Below are 21825 nucleotides of genomic sequence, written 5' to 3' on the forward strand. Positions count from 1 at the left end.
TACACATAAATCAACTGGAATAATATTGATTTGTCATCCTCACAAATGGTGGAAATAAGAGAATCCACTTTGTTTGGGGGATGTGCTTTGACAAGGACCAGCAGTGGTGAGCAGACATCTGGTAGTAGGGTCCCATGAACACGTATATCTTGTAAGAGTCTGGTAGCAGGGGAGCAGGAGCAAGAATATTCCGCTCATCTACGAATACGTCATCTGCGAGGCCGATCTCCTGTTAGAGGCATAAAGCCATTCCTGCTAAGGGTTGAGTCGAGGAGACCCGGTCAACGACAGTTGGCGAGACGTGCTCTCCAATCCGAGAATCAAGGCATGAAGACCACGCAACCACCCATGATTACAGAAATAGAGCATCCACTTTCGAGAGGTGGGAGGATAACAAGCGTGAATGGAGGGAGGGTATGAATTCAGGAGAAGCCTATAAAAAGGTAGCCAACGAAGGTAAAAGGGTTAGAATTTTTGACATTGAAACTAAGATAAAAAAAGAGCACTGGCTAATCAGTACCAAAAGGAAACCATAAGATTAGTGGCCAACATTCCCAAGAACGAAAAACCTTCATTTCTGACTTAAGCGTCGGAGGGTTTACGCCGAAAAACAACCGGCGTGCTCTGACATTTTCTATGTACGCAGGAACCTTTGGAGAAGAAGTCATACAAGGAGAAATCCTGGTCGTGGTAGAGTTGGTTGAGCAGAGATCCTGGTCGTGATCGAGGGGTAACCAGAATCTCGCATCAACATTTTGGCGCCATCTGTGGGGAGCTAATAAAAAAGCTTCTATTGACAGAGAGAGGAAAATCAAAGCAAGAGAAGAAACAATAGATGTAGGAGGAAGTAGTGCACAAGGAGATTATATGAGGCTTAACGAATCTGTGACGTTGAGGGAGATAGCCATTGAAGCACGGGAAAAAGCCATGCATGACCGAGTGGAACGGATGGAAAAGCAGATGGAGACCCTGACAACCATCCTACATGAACTGAGGAGTGAACGAAGGGGAACCCATGAGGAAAGGGTGAGAGGTGGTGGAGTGGCACCATGGCACGATGGTATGATGAGAAGTCAGACCACCAGGAGATTTGGTGGTGAGAGAAGTAACTTATCTCTATGGGGAGGAGTTCATAGAGAAGAAGAGCAATCACCAGGAAGACAGATTTTTGATGAGGATGACGAGGTGGTGAATGCAGAGGAAACAGAGCTCAGGCAACACTTACATGATGTAGAGCAAGAGCGGGATCAAGTTGCAGCACGTGACCCTGGTCGTGCAGTGCAGCTGGAGGAGGAAGTGCGCAGACTAGCGCAGGTAATTGATGATATGCAAGGAAGGAGTAGAGCACCTAGTTGGAGGATAATGCTAGGCGGAGAATCCCCGCTCTCAGCGGAGATCATGAGGGCAGTCATTCCCAGAGATTTTCATCTCCCAGACCTCAGATATTCAAGGCGAACTGATCCGTTGGTGCACATAGAGTGCTTTAATGACATAACTGGGGTGTAGGGATTATCCCAAGCCCAAAGATGCAGGGTATTCCCACTGTCACTAGAGGGGCGAGCATGCGAGTGGTACCGCAAACTCCCTCGAGGAAGCGTCAAATCCTTCGAGCAGATGTGCCAAGAATTTACAGAACAGTTTCGTGGGGCAATGACACCAGAAGACGACATGATGGAGTTGAAAAGTATGAAGCAGGGGGAACAAGAAACCCTTCTGGAATTCATCAAGAGGTTTCATCGTGATGTCCTCGACTTAGGAGCCTTCAATTATCCTCAAGCATTAAGGGGATTGAAAGAAGGGGTGAAGATAGGAAGGCTGTAGTACAACTTGATGAGCCCAGTTATTCAGACGTATGCAGCCGCTTACGAGCATGCTAAGAGGGACATAGAGATTGAGGAGGAAAAGGCAGCACGGATCAAGACAGATCAGTTAGAAGGGTTGGGAAGGAAAGAGAAGAGAGCATTACCAGGAAATGGGCCGATTAAGAGGAGGGACCACCATGCCTCACGTAGTGGTACAGGAGGTCGGGTATCTGCTTACCAGCCCTATCAAAGGCCGCCACAGTATCAGCGCAGCAGGGCGCAACCTCTTCGCTCACCAGCTAGGGAGCCTTGGAGAAGGCATGACTCGACATATGGTCAACCTCCTCCACACCCCCATGGTAGTAGATGGAGTAAACCAGGAGCGCTGCCACCTCCTCCAACTCAGAACGGCACAAACAGGGAAAGGGCAGTGCACATGATCGACCAGAACTAGGACTATGGGCGGTACACTTCCTTGAAGATGCCCTTGGACGAGGTATACGAGGCCATAAAAGATCAGGGATTACTGTACCTCCCTGCCCCAATAACCAAGCTACCCGGTATGAGGGATATGGGACGCTATTGCAAGTTCCATGGCACTCATGGCCATACCACAACAGAATGCAGAGATCTCAAGACCCATGTAGAAGATTTGGTGAGAAATCGATATCTGGACGAGTTTATAGATGAGACTTTTCCGATTATGACCTCGACATGTGAAGGGGAGCAGAGTAACAGAAACTTGAGCCACAAGCAACCTCTAGTAAGGGTGATAGCTGGGGGTCCAACGTTGGCCGGGGATTCCAACAGATCGAGGAAGAATTATGCTAGATATGCCATGACTAGTAAAGAGGTATCCTTCAACACCCCAGCAGCCAAACGAGCAAGAGTCAGGCAAGTACCAATCATGTGGACAGATGAGGATGAAGAAGGGATTCTATACCCACACGAGGATGCCTTAGTCATCAAGGCCACTGTTGCTAGCAAGAAGTTTGACCGGATACTGGTTGACACAGGGAGCTCAGTTGATGTGTTGTTTAAGTCAACTCTGGAGGAGATGAGAATAGCAGACCTGAGGTTGGAGCACACTAATACCTCCTTGAAGGGATTTGGAGGAGGAAAGCTGGTCCCCTTAGGCATGGTCGAGCTGCCTATCATGATTGGAAGCTCCTCGACAGAAAGGACTATGGTACTGGATTTTATGGTAGTCGATGAAGAAGGTCCTTACTAGATGATCCTAGGTTGGCCATTTCTGAGGATGAGCAAAGCGGTGCTGTCCAACCATTATCTAGCTCTCAAGTACCGGGTGAATGGGGTAATTGGGGTGGTACGAGGAGACCAGAGAATCCTACGAAGCTGTTACTCCTCAGCAGCAAGGGAAGCAATGCAGATAACATCCCTTGATACCCGAGTGGGAGCCAAGAATGGCAGACAAGAACCTATAAAGGAGCAGGAGACAGCAAGCCTGGGACCAAAGAATCCAAGAAAAACGATCCGAATTGGGTCAAGGCTTAAAGAAGAGCAGAAGCAGGAGTTGGTGCAATGCTTGCGGGCTCATGCAAATGTGTTTGCTTGGACACATGAAGACATGCCAGGGATCGACCCTGAGGTCGCATGCCATAAGCTGGCAATAAAGAAAGGTGCTCGGGCAGTAAGGCAGAAAAGGAGGTGCTTCAACCAGGAGAGGTATGAGGCTATAAACGGCGAGGTGGAAAAGCTCTTGAAAGCAGGGTTCATTCGGGAAGTCAATTATCCCGAGTGGATATCGAATGTGGTGTTCGTAAAAAAGGCTAATGGCAAGTGGAGGATGTGTGTGGACTTTACGGACCTCAACAAGGCGTGCCCAAAAGACAGCTTTCCTTTACCAAAGATCGACCAGCTTGTAGACTCAACAGCTGGGCATGGCCTGCTCAGCTTCATGGATGCATTCTCAGGATACAACCAAATCCCCATGTTCGAGCAGGATGAGGAGAGCACGGCATTTATTACTAACCAGGGTTTGTTCTGTTACAGGGTAATGTCATTCGGTCTTAAAAATGCTGGGGCCACGTACCAGAGGCTGGTGAATAGGATCTTTAAGCCGTTGATTGGGAGAACAATGGAGGTGTACGTGGATGACATGATAACCAAGTCAAAAATCCCGAAGGAACATGTTGAGCACCTCGAGGAGACATTCAGACTTTTGAGGAAGTACAAGATGAAGCTCAACCCGAAAAAGTGTGCTTTTGGGGTCGAGTCAGGGAAATTCCTTGGATTCATGGTGAGTCATAGGAGGATCGAAGCAAATCCCGAGAAGATCCAGGCGATCGTGCAGATGAGGTCTCCTCGTAACCTAAAGGAGATGCAGAGCCTTACGGGGAGGTTGGCAGCATTGAGCCGATTCATATCCAAGGCTACAGATAAGTGTCAGCCATTCTTTTAAGTGATAAGGAAAGGAAAGAAAACAGAATGGACCCCAGAATGCGAAGAAGCCTTCCAGGACTTGAAGCGATACTTACAGCAGGCACCTCTGTTGTCCATACCGAGGGATGGGGACACGTTATTTTTGTATTTGGTGGTATCAGATCGTGTCGCAAGTTCTATTCTGGTGAGAGAGGAAGAAGGGGTTCAGTATCCGATATACTACACCAGTAAGGCCCTGCTTGATGTTGAGACCAGATACCCACCGTTGGAGAAATAGGCACTTGCCCTTGTGGTTGCTGCTCGGAAGTTGAGGCCGTACTTTCAAGCATTCCCCGTCTCGGTAATAACAAACCAGCCGTTGCATCAAACCCTGCACAAGCCGGATGCTTCTGGTCGGCTCGTGAAGTGGGCTATAGAGCTGAGCGAGTTCGACATTGATTACAAACCCCGAGCAGTGATAAAGGCTCAAGCAATGGCCGATTTCGTAGCAGAATTCGTAGAGCCTGAAGTATGTTTGGACCAGCCAGATATTGCTACAGACAGCAGCGAAGCTCGAGTATGGCAGATGTCTGTAGATGGGTCATCAGGGGAGCAGGGATCGGGAGCAGGGATTGTCTTAGAAGGCCCAGAAGGGGAGGAGATCTCTTATGCTGGAAAGTTAGAATTCACAGCCACAAATAACCAGGCAGAATACGAAGCCTTGATAGCAGGCTTGGAATTGGCTAAGGCAGTGAAAGTAGATAGGGTGAAGATCAGAACTGATTCCCAGCTGGTCGCAAATCATGTCAGTGAAAGATTTCAACTGAGAGATGAGAAGATGGAGCAGTACCTGAAGAAAGTCAGGCAGATGATGGGGAAGTTCGAAGCGGTTGAGGTGATACAAATCCCAAGGGAGCAGAATAGTCGAGCAGATATTCTGGCCAGGATGACAACTATAGCAGACCCGAAAATGCCTAAGTCGATCCCTTTGGAAGTGAAAACCAACCCTAGCATCGAGCAGAATTTGGAGGTGATGTAAATAGAATAAAAAGGCTCGTGGATGGATCCGATAACTTCATATATTAGAGACGGGGTGTTACCACCAGATAAGCTACGAGCTCGGAAGATCAGAGCCCAGGCCTCAAGGTACACAATGATTGATGGGGTGTTATATTGGCGAAGATATACGCTCCCGTTCCTTCGGTGCTTGGATGAGGATGACGCGGACTACGTATTGAGAGAAGTACACGAGGGAATTTGCGGGAACCATTCTGGTGGGAGGTCCCTTGCCCACAAGATTCTAAGGCAGGGATATTTCTGGCCGACAATGCACCAGGATGCGCAGGAGAAGACCAGGAGCTGCGTAAGCTGCCAGAATTTTGCAAGTTTCTCCAATCAACCACCAGAGAAGCTCATCTCTATGGCCTCCCCTTGGCCATTTGCTCAATGGGGAATTGATCTGATCAGGCCGTTGCCAAAGGGATGAGGAGCAGCAATACATGCAATAGTTGCAATAGACTACTTCACGAAGTGGATAAAGGTAGAAGCCCTCAGCAGGATCACAGAGAAGAAGACAACAGACTTCGTATAGAGAAACCTGGTCTGTCGGTACGTGATCCCTTATGTCTTGATAACGGATAATGGCAGGCAGTTCGATAATCACAGCTTCAAGGATTTTTGCCAGAATCTCAGGATAGAGTTGAAGTATTGCTCGCCTGCTCACCCTCAGTCTAATGGACAAGTAGAAGCAACCAACAAGACGATCAAGAGGCTTTTGAAAACCAGGCTTAGAGCAAAAAAGGGTGCATGAGTTGATGAACTATCAGGTGTTTTATGGGCATAAAGGACAACCCACAAAACAGCAACTGGAGAAACACCGTTCGCCTTGGCCTTCGGACATGAATCGGTCGTACCAGCCGAGATAGGAACGACCACGCACCGGACATATCATTTCAATGAGCAAGAGAACAACGAGCAGATGTGCCTGAATCTGGATTTACTAACAGAGAAGAGGGAGCAAGTATCGAAGCGATCAACCATTTACCAGTAGAGGGTCGCTCGGTATTATAACCAGAAGGTGAATGTACGGCAGTTCAGAGTCGGAGATTGGGTGCTAAGGAGAGTGAATCAGAACATAACACCAGAGACTTGACTCAAGGAGTGCTTGGACCGAATTGGGAGGGGCCATACAGGGTCAAGCAGATAGTAAGACCCGGAGCTTACAAGCTTGTTCGCACGGATGGCCACGAGGTGAAACGCCCATGGAACGCAGCACACCTCAGAAAATATTTCCAGTAAGACTTGTTCATGTTTTTTCTATTCGTGCTCGTTGTTATTTATTTTATGTCAAAGCGATTTCATGTAAGCCGAATTCAGCAATAAATGGATCAATGAGGAATTTCAGTCAACTGAACTGTTATAAAAAGTTTTTAAGGCATGCAAATGCTCACCAAGTCTCAAAGCCTGTTTTATGTCGAGACCAGAAGCCAAACATACCCGGGTCTGCTCGACCAAGAGAAGACGAGCAGACTCCCAAGCATTTAAAAAGTTCTAAGGCATGCAAAGGCTCACCAAGTCTCAAAGCCTGTTTTATGGCGAGACCAGAAGCCAAGCATGCCCGGGTCTGCTCGAAAGAAGGCAAGCAGACTCCTAAGCATTTAAAAAGTTATAAGGTATGCAAAGGCTCACCAAGTCTCAAAGCCTGTTTTATGGCGAGACTAGAAGCCAAGCATGCCCGGGTCTGCTTGACTAAGAGAAGGCGAGCAGACTCCCAAGCATTAAAAAGTTCTAAGGCATGCAAAGGCTCACCAAGTCTCAAAGCCTGTTTTATGGCGAGACCGAAAGCCAAGCGTGCCAGGATCTGCTCGGCCAAGCGAAGGCGAGCAGAATCCCAAGCATTGAAAAAGTTCTAAGGCATGCAAAGGCTCACCAAGTCTCAAAGCCTGTTTTATGGCGAGACCAGAAGCCAAGCGTGCTAGGATCTGCTCGACCAAGCGAAGGCGAGCAGAATCCCAAGCATTGAAAAAGTTTCTAAGGCATGCAAAGGCTCACCAAATCTCAAAGCCTGTTTTATGGCGAGACCAGAAGCCAAACATGGCAGGATCTACTTAGCCAAGAGAAGGCGAGCAGAGTAAAAAAAAAAAAAATTTACAACTACTATACCAGAAGGCAAGTAAGAACATTCTTATTAATATGCCAATAGTTTGTAAAGCTATTCATCCTAACATACAATGTCCAAAAACAAGAAAAAGGTAACTACAACACAAAACATGTTTAAGAAGACGGTGGGTCAGTAAGACGAACAGCCTCAGTTGGCTGGTCCACCTCAGGGGCAGGGGGGTATCACCAGTTGCGTCCGGAGGGGTACTCGCCTCACCAACATCAGCAAGGATTGCATGAGGAGGAGAGTTTTCCTCCTCAAGCACAATTGGCTCCACCTCTTCGACATCCTCTTTTGCTACCTCCTCGTCCATGTGTTGAGCAACACCAGCTGCAAGGTCATCCATCTTCAGATTAGAGTGCTGCTTCCCAAGGACGGCTATGATGCAACGATAGGAATGTCGAAGTCCCTGGTCGTATTGGTTGTCAGCTTCCTTCTCCAAGTTCTCGACCTGAACCCGGTGGGAATCGCGGAGAGATTCGAGCTGAGCCTCGTACATAACCTTCTGCCTTTGCAGATCCTCCTTAACCTTAGTCAGCTCTTCCTCGAGAGTAATGGCCTTTGCTTGAGCAAGAGATTCTCGCTCTATCAGCTTCAGATTCTTGAGATTCAAGTCTTCTGCTTTCTTCTCGGTAGCGTCAGCTCTGGTCATCACCGATTGAATGTCCTCCTTCATCTTCCGGTCGTAACGGCCAACCTTGGCCTTATAGTAAGTGGCCATGCAGTTGAGATGAAAAGCGCTATACTGCATGGCCCCCACCAGCTCACCCAGGGTGCAGCCGTCAAAGTCCTCCAAGTCCTTCTTGCTCACGAGTTTAGAAAGCTCATTCATATAGGGGCCCAAATGTTCTGCTCGATTGTCAGATAAACGAGATCTCAGCCCGACGGGAGGAGAAGAGGAAGCAGGATCAGTGGCTGCTCCGCTAGTTTCTCTGGCTTTGATAAGAGGAGGTGGTAGAGTCTTCAAGGGGGGAACCTGCTGCACAACGTTCACCCGCTTCGTAGCGGGAGCATTTTTATTCTGGTCCCGCTTAGTAGCTTGAGGTCGAGGACGTTTCCGAGTCAAAGCCCCAATCACAGCATCCTCCATCTTATGGCCGGTGGACACCAAACCAGATTCGACCAGGTTATAAGTTGTTAGCAGCTCTCGGTTCGAGCAGGAATTGGCCAGTACAGCCTCAACCCACTTAAGCTGGTCGGGTTTGAGTGGGAAGTGAACACCCCAAGAACCTGCAATACGAACAGACAGTCGGTTAGAGACAAACCAGTAAAGTGAGAACAACTATGGAGACAAGACATCTAAAGCAAGCAGGCAACTTGGGACCACGAAACGGGGTGGGACGCGATAATCCTTCCCTTCAATTTGTGCAACTTGACCCTAGGGACCCCCAGTAAAAAAGAATTTTTTTTTCCAATTCCCACCACCACCAGTTGGAAGATCGGTTATGGGTTTCCTGGTCTTAGTAGTTGATTGAAAGTAATACCAACCGGCATCTTTGGGGCTGCTTTTCAGCTGGTACAGGTGCTTTACCTCATCAACTGTGGGCTCGCTTTGGCAACATCTGTCCCACAATATAAACAGACCAGAGAGTACTTTCCACCCGTTGGGGTTCAGCTGACCAGGAGCTAAATTTAGCCCGTTGAGCATTCGGACAAAGTAGGGTTGCAGGGGACACCTCAGCCCATACTTAAAACTTTCCAGAAACAGGGTAACGTATCCCTTAGGAGGCCGGGTAGGAGCATCCTTCTTTCCTGGGATCCTAAGAGGTATTTCATCAGGAATATTACACCTAACCCGGAGGTCAGTGAGCTCGTCAAATGTGGTCGTGCACGTGATGAAATCAATGGCGTAATTCTGTGATAGGGCTCTACCTTCTACTGTACTCCGCCCTTCTGGTCGCGATGTTCCTGGTGGGGACACCTTACCAGAATCACCTCCTCGATCCTTACTCAAGGTGTTTTCTGAGCCAGAAGATCCCTCCTCACCGCTATTTCCACTCGAGGAGGTTGTTTAGGGGGACATCCTCCTAACACTAGTCCCAACACTAGACCTAATGGGTTCTATGGGGATCCCGGGGTCAAAGGCAGGATCGGTGAGCAGACTAGGCAGGAAGTCTAACTCATCGTCATCAACCTCAATGACTTTCTCTTTACCTTTTGACATTTCCTAAGCTATAACCAGAGCAATATCACCAAATACTACCCAAGCAAAATAGAGAGAAATGAAATTATCTACAACTATCTGAGACCGAGGAAATAGAAGTAATACCTGAAGTAGTGGCTCATTCGGAGAGAGATAGGGATGAAAGCTTTTATGCCGGAACTCCTTCACTGGAGAGACAGAGACAGAGATGGAGTAAATGACGAATTTCTCTTTTGAAGGGTTTTGGGTTTTCCTAATAAAGAACAAACTCTTGGGCTGCCAGCATTTAACGGTCGGTTTGAAATTCAAATAGAGGGGTAGATTTCTGCCACATCACCTCGTTAGCAATTAAATGCAACACGACTCTTGGTAGCCTTTTCCTGTCCCGCGCGAGCAAGAACTGTCAAGTTTCTACTGTCGGCTCACTACGTTACCCAACACCAGAAACTGGGGGACCGGTGTTTGGGGGATGTGCTTCGACCAGGACCAGCAGTGGTGAGCAGACATCTGGTAGCAAGGTCCCACGAACATGTATATCTTGTAAGAGTCTGGTAGCAGGGGAGCAGGAGCAAGAATATTCCGCTCGTCTACGAATACGTCATCTGCGAGGCCGATCTCCTGTTAGAGGCATAAAGCCATTCCTGCTAAGGGTTGAGTCGAGGAGACCCGGTCAACGACAGTTGGCGAGACATGCTCTCCAATCCGAGAATCAAGGCACGAAGGCCACGCAACCACCCATGATTACAGAAATAGAGCATCCACTTTCGAGAGGTGGGTGGATAACAAGCGTGAATGGAGGGAGGGTCTGAATTCAGGAGAAGCCTATAAAAAGGTAGCTAACGAAGGTAAAAGGGTTAGAATTTTTGACATTGAAACTGAGATAAAAAAAGAGCACTGGCTAATCAGTACCAAAAGGAAGCCATAAGATTAGTGGCCAACATTCCCAGGAACGAAAAACCTTCATTTCTGACTTAAGCATCGGAGGGTTTACGCCGGAAAACAACCGGCGTGCTCTGACCTTTTTCTGTGTACGCAGGAACCTTTAGAGAAAAAGTCATACGAGGAGAAATCCTGGTCGTGGTAGAGTTGGTTGAGCAGAGATCCTGGTCGTGATCGAGGGGTAACCAGAATCTCGCATCAACAGACTCTATGCTTAAAGTTCTTGGGATTGAAAAATTGCAACAAGCTAAAAATGTGTCATAAAGATTTTTTCTTCAAAAATGTTATAAGATTCTTTTACAGTTTTACCCTTTTCACTTATTCCTCTTTCAATGTGAAAAAAAATGCAAATTAGTTTAAACTTTAGAGAATTTCAGATGAAATCATTTCCGCATTCAATTAGACTGTATCTGCTTGTTTGTCCATTATTATAATTTTAATTTAGTATCTAATTGTAATTATCCAAGCAGGGCTTGAAGGGGTAAATAGAAGGGGTGCTAATAGTCCCACTATTTCCGTAATTATTATTGTCCTCGAATATTTCTCCAACATTTTATTTCATATTTGACTTCTGCTACTAATATTATAACAAAAGACGCTTTTTGAATTACATCAGTTTCTAGTTGCATTTTATTGATAAATTAGCCGAATGCGGATTTTTTATTTCATATTTGACTTTTGCTACTAATAACATTGTTTGATTCAACATTTTATTTCATATTTGACTTCTGCTACTATTACTATAATTCAAAAGACACTTTTTGAATTACATCATATTTTTTATTCAAAACAAACAAAGGGATTATATTTTACAATTTAGGAAATAACTATATTTAATAGAGATAATTTTGGGATATAGCATTTATTTTCTATTGAGACATTTTCATATATTAGATAAAAGTTACAAACGTTTACTTAAAAAAAAAAGAAAAATTAGAGTTCACACGTTTAACAAATAACCAATAGGAATATGAATAAGAATTATTTAAAAAAATGATAAATAAGGATAATTTTAAAATCAAATGCAATTAATGGAGAAATGATGACTGATAAGAAAAATTGGGGGGCAAAAATTAAAATATCAACCTACTACTCATGATTGATAGTCATGACCCACTCAATTTGAGAATTAAAAGCACAAAAGCCATGTGTTGAAAACTATGGTATGCATGGGGAAATTTCAGGTATAAGTCTAAAAAGCACTGAAATTATCGTGCAGTGCACGGTGCTTGGATAATGAGATGAAATTGAAAAATTATCACGAAACTTCAAGGAAGAGTGCCAATAGTCTTACTCATAACGCCGTGTCTAACTCATAACATAGAGTAGGAGTTCGACGAAAGTAATGGAAGAGTGCCAATAGTCTTAACTCAGAACGCCGTGCCTATAATTTCAACTGAAAAAATCCGTCGAGTCCAAAAATTAGGTGGGCATTTCAGTAAGCCTTGAATATTCCATGAATCATTGTCCAGGAAGCTTGGAAAATGAGATATCAGGTCAATATATGCTGCAGAGTCACGCTCATTTTGGCTTAGTAATTGTTTTCATCTGATCACAATCTCTCTCTAATCAATTCAACTGCTTCTGTTGATTATGGCTTCTTTTTCTTGAAACAACAAGAAGTATGATGTTTCTGTTAGTTTCAGAGGAGAAGACACCCGCGACAACTTTACTAGCCATCTCTATTTAGCCCTGTCTCGAAAAAATATCCAAACTTTCATTGATGACCAACTTAACAGAGGATATGAAATTTCAGAGTCACTTGTGAAAGCGATTAAAGCATCAGCCATTTCAGTTATCATTTTCTCTGAAGACTACGCTTCTTCCAGATGGTGTCTTGATGAACTTGCGGAGATCCTCGAGTGCAAGAAACTTTCATTTGTGTTACCGTTTTTCTATCGCGTTGATCCATCAGACGTGAGAAACCAAACAGGGAGTTTTGGGGATTTTTCAAAGCTTGAAGAAAGATTTGAGCAAAATTCGGAGAAGCCGCAGACATGGAGGAAGGGATTGAGAGAAGCGGCTGGTTTGTCTGGATTTCATTATCGTAGCATCAGGTGAAAAGTTACTGTTAATTTCTCATGCTAATATTTAGCACTGTAAATAAAATTCATGCAGCACTCTTATTTAAATTTCCGGATGCTAAACTACAATTTTAAATTTTTTTAGGTATCAAATTCTAGGCTTCTTGACTTCCCCACTTTTGAACCCCGATAATTATGAAAGAATTTTGACAGAATTAATAATAAAAGCCCGATAATTTTACAATATATTTAACAAAATTAATGGTGGTCTATCGTTTTTTAAGCAATTTCAACCTCACATACCTCCATCAGAAAAAACAGAAAAAAGCCACACATATTCCTATAATTTAAAAGTTATTAATTTATAGGGAGATTGTAGTGGTATATATTAATTTCAATTGGAAAACTAGCAATCTCCCTTATTTCATATTTGATGCAAATCCCTCATATTTGAAGTTACTGCTGCTAATTTTATGTATTTGGCAGGCCTGAATCAGAACTTATAAACGAAGTTGTTAATCACATTTTGAAGAGACTGCTGGAAGAACTGTTTCGGCCGCGTGATAACAAAAGCCAGCTGGTTGGAGTAGAATCAAGAGTTGAGGAAATTGAATCTCTACTAAGTGTTGAGTCGAAAGATGTTTACGCTTTAGGGATTTGGGGCATTGGTGGTATAGGCAAAACAACAATCGCTAGAGCTACTTTTGACAAAATCTCTAGATATTTTGAAGGTTCTTGCTTCCTTGAAAATGTTAGAGGAGAGTCACAAAGAACGGGAGGATTAGCTTGCTTGCGACAAAAACTTCTTTCAAATTTATTGAGGATGAAAATGCGATTCCTGGTATTGACCTCAATTTTAGAAGGCTCAGCCGCATGAAGGTTCTGATTGTTTTTGATGATGTGACTTGCTTCAGCCAATTAGAATCTATAATTGGAAGTCTTGATTGGTTGATGCCTGTGAGTCGAATCATAATAACCACCAGAAATAAACAAGTGCTTAGAATTGGGGAGTGAGGAAAATATATGAGATGGAGGCATTAGAATATCATCACGCTCTTGAGCGTTTTAGTCGACATGCCTTCAAACAAAACCATCCTGATGTTGGTTATGAGGAACTTTCAAGTAAGGCAATGAAATATGCTCAAGGTGTTCCTTTAGCTCTTAAAGTTTTGGGGTGCTTTCTATATGAAAGGGAAAAAGAAGTCTGGGAAAGTGCAATAAATAAATTGCAACGAATCCTCCATCCAAGTATTCTAGAGGTATTAAAAATAAGTTATGATGGTTTGGACAATAAAGAGAAAAATATTTTTCTTGATGTTGCTTGTTTCTTTCAAGGTGAGGATGTAAATCTAGTAATGAAATTCCTTAATGCAAGTGGCTTCTACCCAAAACTAGGAAGAAGTGTTCTCGTTGATAAGTCTCTTATTGTCAAATCAAATAACAACAAGATAACTATGCATGATTTGCTACAAGAATTGGGTAGGGATATTGTCAGTAAAGAATCAAATAATCCTGGAAACTGCAGTCTGTTGTGGCATCACGAGGATATCTAGGAAGTTCTTACATATAATATGGTAAGCAATTTGCTGTGGATAATAACTTTGGAATATTCTAGCATTTACAAACTTGATATGGATATATTTATATACTCTCGAATTGATGAATCTAGAATTAATAGAAGAGTGACAATGATTAGAAAAAAAAATAGTTGTTATAAATGCCGTGACAACTTATATAATTCTTTGTAAGGATAGTTTATAATGTCAATTTTTATTGTATCCCACATGCGTAAATTTCATGTTTAGTATTACTTGTATTATTGTGTTCCTTTGATTCGAGCAATGATAAAAAAAATCCACTCCAATCCCACCTCAATTCCACACAAGAGTGAAAAAAAAGGTTGAATTAATAACTAAGTTACCCCTTGTTGTGAATCAATGCCAAACATGCCCCAAAAATTTGTCTTGGTGGGGTTGAGGTGCAATTCATTGGTGGGATATAAATATCATTTTTCATTTTTTTTAATTGATTATTAGGGGACTGAAAAAGTTGAGGGCATCTGTTTGAATATGTCCAAAGTGAAAGAGATCCACCTATATCTCAATACATTCACAAAGATGCGGAAATTGAGATTTTGAAAATTCTATAGCTCATCATTCAATGGAGAGAACAAATGTAAGGGGTCTTATTTGCAAGACCCTAGATTTACTGAAGTGAAGTATCTCCACTGGCATGGATATCCATTGAAGTCATTGCCTTCAAACATTAGTGCAAAGAAGCTTGTGTTTCTTGAAATGCCTAATAGCAGCATTGAACAACTTTGGGATGGTATGAAGGTATGTGAAACTTAATAGTTTATGAGTGCAATCTTTCAACTTTGGGATGGTATGAAGGATTTCTAAAGCGCCTTGCTTACGTAGAATCAGATCACTTACTTTTGGGGTGCTATTTTTTCAGTGAGGAGGATTTCAATGGTTTTTGGAAATATATGTAAGGTGCCTTATTTGCAAGACCCTAGATTTACTGAAGTGAAGTATCTCCACTGGCATGGATATCCATTGAAGTCATTGCCTTCAAACATTAGTGCAGAGAAGCTTGTGTTTCTTGAAATACCTAATAGCAGCATTGAACAACTTTGGGATGGTATGAAGGTTTGTGTAACTTAATAGTTTATGTGTGCAATCTTTCAACTTTGGGATGGTATGAAGGATTTTCTGAAGCGCCTTGCTTACTTTTGGGGTGCTATTTTTTCAATAAGGAGGATTTCATTGGTTTTTGGAAATATAATTGCGTTCCTGAGGCAGTCCGCTTCTTTTTTTTTTTGGTCTTGACCACGAGATATTTGTATATTGATTTGTCATTTTCACTCAACTCATTTGTGTTGTGAATCCATTCGCTTAAACATGTATGCATTTGTAAGGAAAACTGACTTGTAAGGAAACTAATATTAGTTTATGAAGTGAATATTGCGCCGAAATATATGGAAAATACAAACACATTGTAATCAATTAATTTTGCGCGAGAGAGGCAGATAGTTAATTGAGGCAACAAGTGAGGACGCCACTCATGCAAAACAACATCATCAAAAGCAGAGCTAAACCAAGAGCGAAACCTATGGATGGCCGATTTGATGATGACGCTTCTTCATCATTCCCCATTATTTTACTTCTCGCTACGTACGTAGTACTCTATGCTACCTTTCTTGCTTCCTTCAAGTGTGCATTTAATTGAACACAATCGTATTAGTAGTAATTTATATTTACAAAACTGACTTGTAAGGAAAGGATTGAAGATGCCTGTGAACTTACGTTTCTATTTAGATTATTGTATCTTTTTCATGTATAAAATTGGATCTTATCATTCTCATATCATTAACATAAGTGGAGAATGTTAATACCTCTACCAGTGTTTCATCCACAGATTTCTTATTTGCATAGATGGATAGTAAAATGTTCCTCAATGTTCCCCTGCAGCACCAATATATACACATCATAGAGTTTTTTAGGATAATGAACGAAGGACTGAATAGAGAGAAGAGAAAATACCTTTGTTTCACATCCTCAAAGATTGCATCTGCAATTGGCCTTTGCTTCAACAAAGGATCAATCAAACAAAGCAATGGAAACAATAGCTTGACTCTCCAATCATCAACAATGCCTTGTAGTTTATGCCGCCAGCATAATTCAACAGAACAAGCCCTCTAACAAGTATTTGTATGTATGTATGATCATTCATTCTCAATCAACCACCAAACTGATGTCAACAAAGCCATGAGGATTGTCTCACAAGTCTTTCATTTTCCCTCTCTTTTGGCCGGAGACCAGTAAACCATTTGAATATGGATGTGCAAACCAGTAAATAAATCATGAAGTTACACACTAGTCTGCTTTCGCACTCATTCGGAACTATAATTGATACTTACTGCAGGTATGGTGTATAAATTATTCTAAAGTGAAGGCTGGATCAATAAGAAATTCAAAATGTTTCATCACATTTTGGGCTTGATGATGCCAAAGAAAGACCATACCAATTATCACGAACGGTAAAATGTGAACAAGAACAAGCATACATTCAAGAAAGCAGAGAAGCATCAATAAAATAAAGCATTCTTCTCACTATTCTATATTGTTGGAAAATGGACCAAAATAAAAAAGAAACCATATATGGAACGTCACAACAAGAATATTTGTGCATTTGGAGATCATAGGATATTGGGAAGACATCGGCAGAAAAGTACACCTTTTTTTTTTTTTTGGGGGGGGGGGGGGAAAGGAACAGAGAAGTGCAAATCAAAAAGGAGAAAAAAATGAAAACAGAGAGATGAAAAGGAATGCAATCTAATTAATCATCCAAGGAGGCTACTATGCTACATTTAGCCATTGGTTGAATAGGCAGCTTGTCTTCTAGTACAACTTTAAATTTACCAAGATTGAGAATTTTCCTTCTGAAGAAAAGTAATTTCTATAGCAGCTATTACCATCTTCATCCCAACAGTAAGCAGCTCCATACTAAGGAAAGAGTGAAATAGGTGTGCTTTACTTATAGAAGCCCGTTCCTGTCCAGAGTGATTAGTAAGTTGTTTCACCATGACCCCCATTATGGTGACTGGAAAAAGAAAAAAAGAAATATTTGCCCAACACAGAAGTAGCACCCAAAAAGTCCTACTTAAGTGGCTTCATACCCTGCACAAATTGGAAAGTTTTTTAAAATTTTCATGTTCCAAATGAAGATTGTCCATTAAAAATTTACACACGTAATGTATGTAAAGCAATTAAAACAGAAAAACAAGGATAACCCAGAAACAATCCAACCATCAATAACATAAAACTTTTGTAATTCTGGTAAAGTGAATGAGAAGCAGAACATACATTTCACGTAATAATGAAGATACATCTTTTAATCAGTTTTTGCTCTTGCTTTATTCTTGTACTTCCTTCCAATAACAATTCATAATGCAGATACATATTTTAAAAAATTATATCATACATTTCTCTTATCAATGAAGCAGGTTGCTATTGAACATTATTCATAAACAAAGAGCCAAATATGCTTTAAAGCTACTTGCAAATATGCCATCAGGCATTGAGACAGAGTGACAGACACTCGACAACAAAAACAGAGTTATCAGCACTTAACAACACAAAAGTCAAAAAGCAATTACTCTAAGTAATTCTTCTTCTTCTTCGAAGAATTTGAACAACAATTGTCATTGGTTCTGTAATTGCAAGACAAGAACAAGGGCTGATAATTCCCACGATGCTTGTAAGACGGAAAGTTTATGTTTTTCCTTCCGAGCTGGGAAATCCGAAGCAGGAAAGTTTACAACGTCATCATCAATTTCAATTTCGTACCTGGTAATCAAAGCAAAGCTTCGTACTAGTAACACACTCTTATGGCAGGCCCAGCCCAATCAGCCCAATCCAGCCCAGTCGAGCAAGTGAGCAATGTTATTATTTTATTATTTTTTAACTCTCGGTGGCTCTGTTATATTTGCAAAATACTCTTCTTCTAAGGGTGTGTTTCATTGTTCATTGGAGGATTAAAAGTGGGGATTGGACTTTTTTTAAAAACAATTTATCCTAGTCTCATGTTTGGTGTTGTTAAGACTATAAGGATTTAGTTATTTTGGACCCACAAGCTAATCTCAATTTTGTAAAAAAAAATATCTCAAAAGGGGCCATGGGATTAGTTAGTATTGGATTATATTGATAACTCAATTAAATATAATAATTTATAAATCTTAAAATTATCGTAATATCTGATGACTATAATAAAAAATATTGATTTTAATAATGTAAATATTAAATTATACTAAAAATCATTATTAATTTTCATATTAAATTAAAATTCTATTTTAATTTATTTAATTATTAAATATTTTTATAATTTCAAATTTACATATTAAATTAATATTCAAAAATATAATTTTTTTAATAAAATAGTAGATTATAGAATAAAAATAATAAAAATATCATAAATATATTTAACAAAATAAAAATATTTCTATTTCATTAATATCATTGAGGTTGATTTGTATAATTAATAAATCAAAATTTTAGTTTATAATAATAATAACTTGTAAATTGTAATATTATAATATAAGTCATGATTATTTATAGTCCAATCTAATATTGCACTAAACACAACATAATATTATATATAATCTAATATTATCCAATTTAATCCGATCCAATCTAATCTAATCCAATCTAGCATACCAAATGAGCTCTTATAAGGGAGAGGGATATATTTTATGTTAGAATCTTTTCAAAATAAATGGCACTTTAAAAAGGTGTCTGACTATAAAGATATGTTTACTTAAACAATGTTATATATAATAAAAACATATCCTTTTTATTTAAAGATGCATCCATTCACAGTTTTATACTTCAATTTCAAATGATGATAGTTTATTTTAGACTAGTGATGATCTAGTTCAAATTTTGATTTAATAACCATGAATGAAAGAGTATTATGAAAGATAACAATCGAAATAAAAGAGCACGTGATTATCTATAAATAGAAGTCACGACCATTTTGTGATCCATCTAATCTTCCCACGGTACTCTTTTTTCACTAGGAAAGCGACATTTATAATATGCCTCTGTCGATTCTTTTTGTTTTATTCTTCTTCTCCTCCTTCTCATTCTTCCCCATATTTCAATTAAAATAAGAATGAAGCTATTGGCACCCCTTCATTATTCTTATAAAACCCTATTTCAAAAAAAGGAAATTACAGTTAAAGACAAAAAAAGAAACAAACACATAGGATTTTTTTCCCCCAACAAATTACTTACATTCATAATCAATCTTTTTTTTTTAATTTCCTACCTATTATTTCTTATCTAACTAAAATAAGTTATATAAATTTAGAATAATCTATTTTTCTTTTCCTATTTCTTATTGATTAAATATTTTTGTACTTAAGATTACTTTCAAACTACAATCTAAAATATGTGTTATTTGAGCTAATGATTAGCATTCAAAATTTATCACCTAAAAAACTTTTTAGTTTGTATGTAGGATAACAATAAGATTGTAAAAGAAATAAAAAAAAAACAGCTAATAAAAAAAGATTAAATGAAAAACTAAAAGAGTGTCTTTAAAAATAAAAGGAGATTTTTGTGAAATAAAATAAATGTAACCGAAAAAGTAGTTTCATGAGGAGGCTAGAAGAATGCCAATAGTCTAGCTCTTAAAATAAAGGTTTATCAATTATTGCTCCTTTTTTCCACAATTATTATTCCCCACGAATATTTCTCCAACATTTTATTTCATATCTTTACTTCTACTATACTCTAACAAAAGATGCCTTTTTGGACTACACCAGTCTTCACCTGCATTTTATTAATAAATTAAATAAAGGCCCCATCCACTGTTCAATTTCTCTATTTTTTTAATAATTAACCACTTTCTTTTAGCTCTCTAAAAATTTATTAAGGAATTTGTTGTGTAAATATAAAAAAATATATTTTACACTTCGAAATTTAAAATGACCTTTTAGCATAAAAATTTAAAACAAATACCTCTAACTAAAGAAGAAATTTTAGAATACATCAAAAGTATTCAATAAGTGAATCATGCTACGACATATGTGCACTTATTTTAAAAAACCATCATACAAATGGTGATTATATTGAATCTAAATATGTACATATCATATATGACACAACCCACCTCGACCCTTCTGCTATATCTGAATTGAATTATGCAATCTTAAATCTAAAACTTGTTACATAAACTTAATTCATGAGAATATAACACTCGCCTTTGCCTTTGTTATAAATATCTAATAACATATGTGCCTCATTGAAAAATATATTCAAAATTTGCATAGTTCACATCTTATTGTACGTAATATACATATAAACATAAACGTGCTCAAAATGTAAGTCATGCAGTAATGCGTGTTATGGCCCAACCTCAACTGATCAGAAACTGAACTGCACAAAATCCTACAGAAACCTTAGAGAAATGGGGTAAATAGGAAAATAGTAAGCTTGTGGCTCAATGAATAGACATAATTACATATAAAAATAAATTAGTGCTTTAGTGCTTGTACATAATTGTATGACATAACTTCACACTGAATTCATTACAAAAGCAAACATAAAGTCATATATACATACATGACAAAATTGCACTAAATAATATCCTGGGAAAATAACTCTCAATACTCACTAGGATCATCATCGTACGAATAAAGTGGGGAAAAAACCTCTCAATGCTCAGCGGAACTAACTGCATCACAAGAGCTGAGTGATCTAACTCTCAATACGCATGTGTAGGGTCTATGGGGAAGGGTACACATATGGTGCTTGGCAATCAAATCTCATGACTCAATCAATCATATAATGTACGTACATATAATCATAACATTATACTAAATCATATAATCAAACATAAATGCTTTGTAGAATACATAATAGTAGTAATAATAATCCACTCACAGATCCTATTTCACTTTGGGGTTTGTTAGGGATCTTGTGGATTCCTTAATTTTTGGATTTCTCCTAAAATACAGGGTTTAAAAATTAACTTTTAGAACTGATAAAAAAAACATATATGTATGATGTAAACTAAATCATAATTGTTCAAATTTCTTATATATGTTATTGGGGTTTGGTGGGGATCTTGTGGATTCCTTAATTTTTGGATTTCTCCTAAAATACAGGGTTCAAAAATTAACTTTTAGAATTGATGAAGTAGGAGCAGAACCCAGCCTCCGGAGGCGTAGAGTCGAGGAAATCCCTCCGCCGGCAGACCAACCTAATGGGGTGCATCCCCACAGAAGTACTGGTCGGGTTCCAGGAGAACGCGCGGATGAAGGAAGGGACCAACCTCGCCCCAGACGGGTACTGGAAATTGATGGCCGAGGGGGCAATGTTGATGAAGGAGAGCTCAGAAAGCGGTTGCAGAATGCCGAGCAGGAGCGAGATCAGATAGTTGCGCGTGATCCTGACCGTGCTGTAGAATTGGAAAGAGATGTGCGCAGATTAGCGCAGGTGATGGAGGAGATATAGGGCAAGAGGAAGCCCCCGAGCTGGAGGATAATGTTAGATGAAGAATATCCGTTATCAACCGAGATCATGGGTACAGTAATCCCAAGAGATTTTCGTTTCCTCGACCTCAAATACTCCGGGCGAAGTGACCCGCTGGTGCACATTGAGCGTTTCAACGACATGACGGGTGTGCAGGGGCTGACACCAGCTCAGAGGTGCAGGGTGTTCCCATTGACACTAGAGGGACGAGCCCGAGAATGGTACCACAAGCTGCCCTGAGGAAGTATAAAAGGGTACGAGCAGATGTGCCAGGAGTTGGCTGAATAGTTCCGAGGAGCAGTGGCCCCAGAGGACGACATGATGGAATTGATGG

General features: G+C 40.4%; 2 protein-coding genes across 2 annotated transcripts; both read left to right on the forward strand.

Moving 5' to 3' along the window:
- The first annotated feature begins 2283 nt into the window (after positions 1-2283).
- On the forward strand, positions 2284-3033 carry LOC112099724. Its single transcript, XM_024187175.1, has one exon. The coding sequence runs from the start codon at positions 2284-2286 to the stop codon at positions 3031-3033; it is 750 nt and encodes a 249-aa protein (XP_024042943.1).
- An 8553-nt stretch (positions 3034-11586) lies between these two features.
- Positions 11587-13327, forward strand: LOC18048521 (TMV resistance protein N). The gene is made up of 3 exons (XM_024187176.1): positions 11587-11610; positions 12047-12483; positions 12937-13327. Exons 1-3 carry the CDS (start codon positions 11587-11589, stop codon positions 13325-13327), a joined length of 852 nt encoding a protein of 283 aa, XP_024042944.1.
- Positions 13328-21825: the final 8498 nt, after the last annotated feature.

The sequence above is a fragment of the Citrus clementina genome, unplaced genomic scaffold (genome assembly GCF_000493195.1).
Source record: "Citrus clementina cultivar Clemenules unplaced genomic scaffold, Citrus_clementina_v1.0 scaffold_3, whole genome shotgun sequence".
Lineage (NCBI taxonomy): Eukaryota > Viridiplantae > Streptophyta > Magnoliopsida > Sapindales > Rutaceae > Citrus > Citrus x clementina.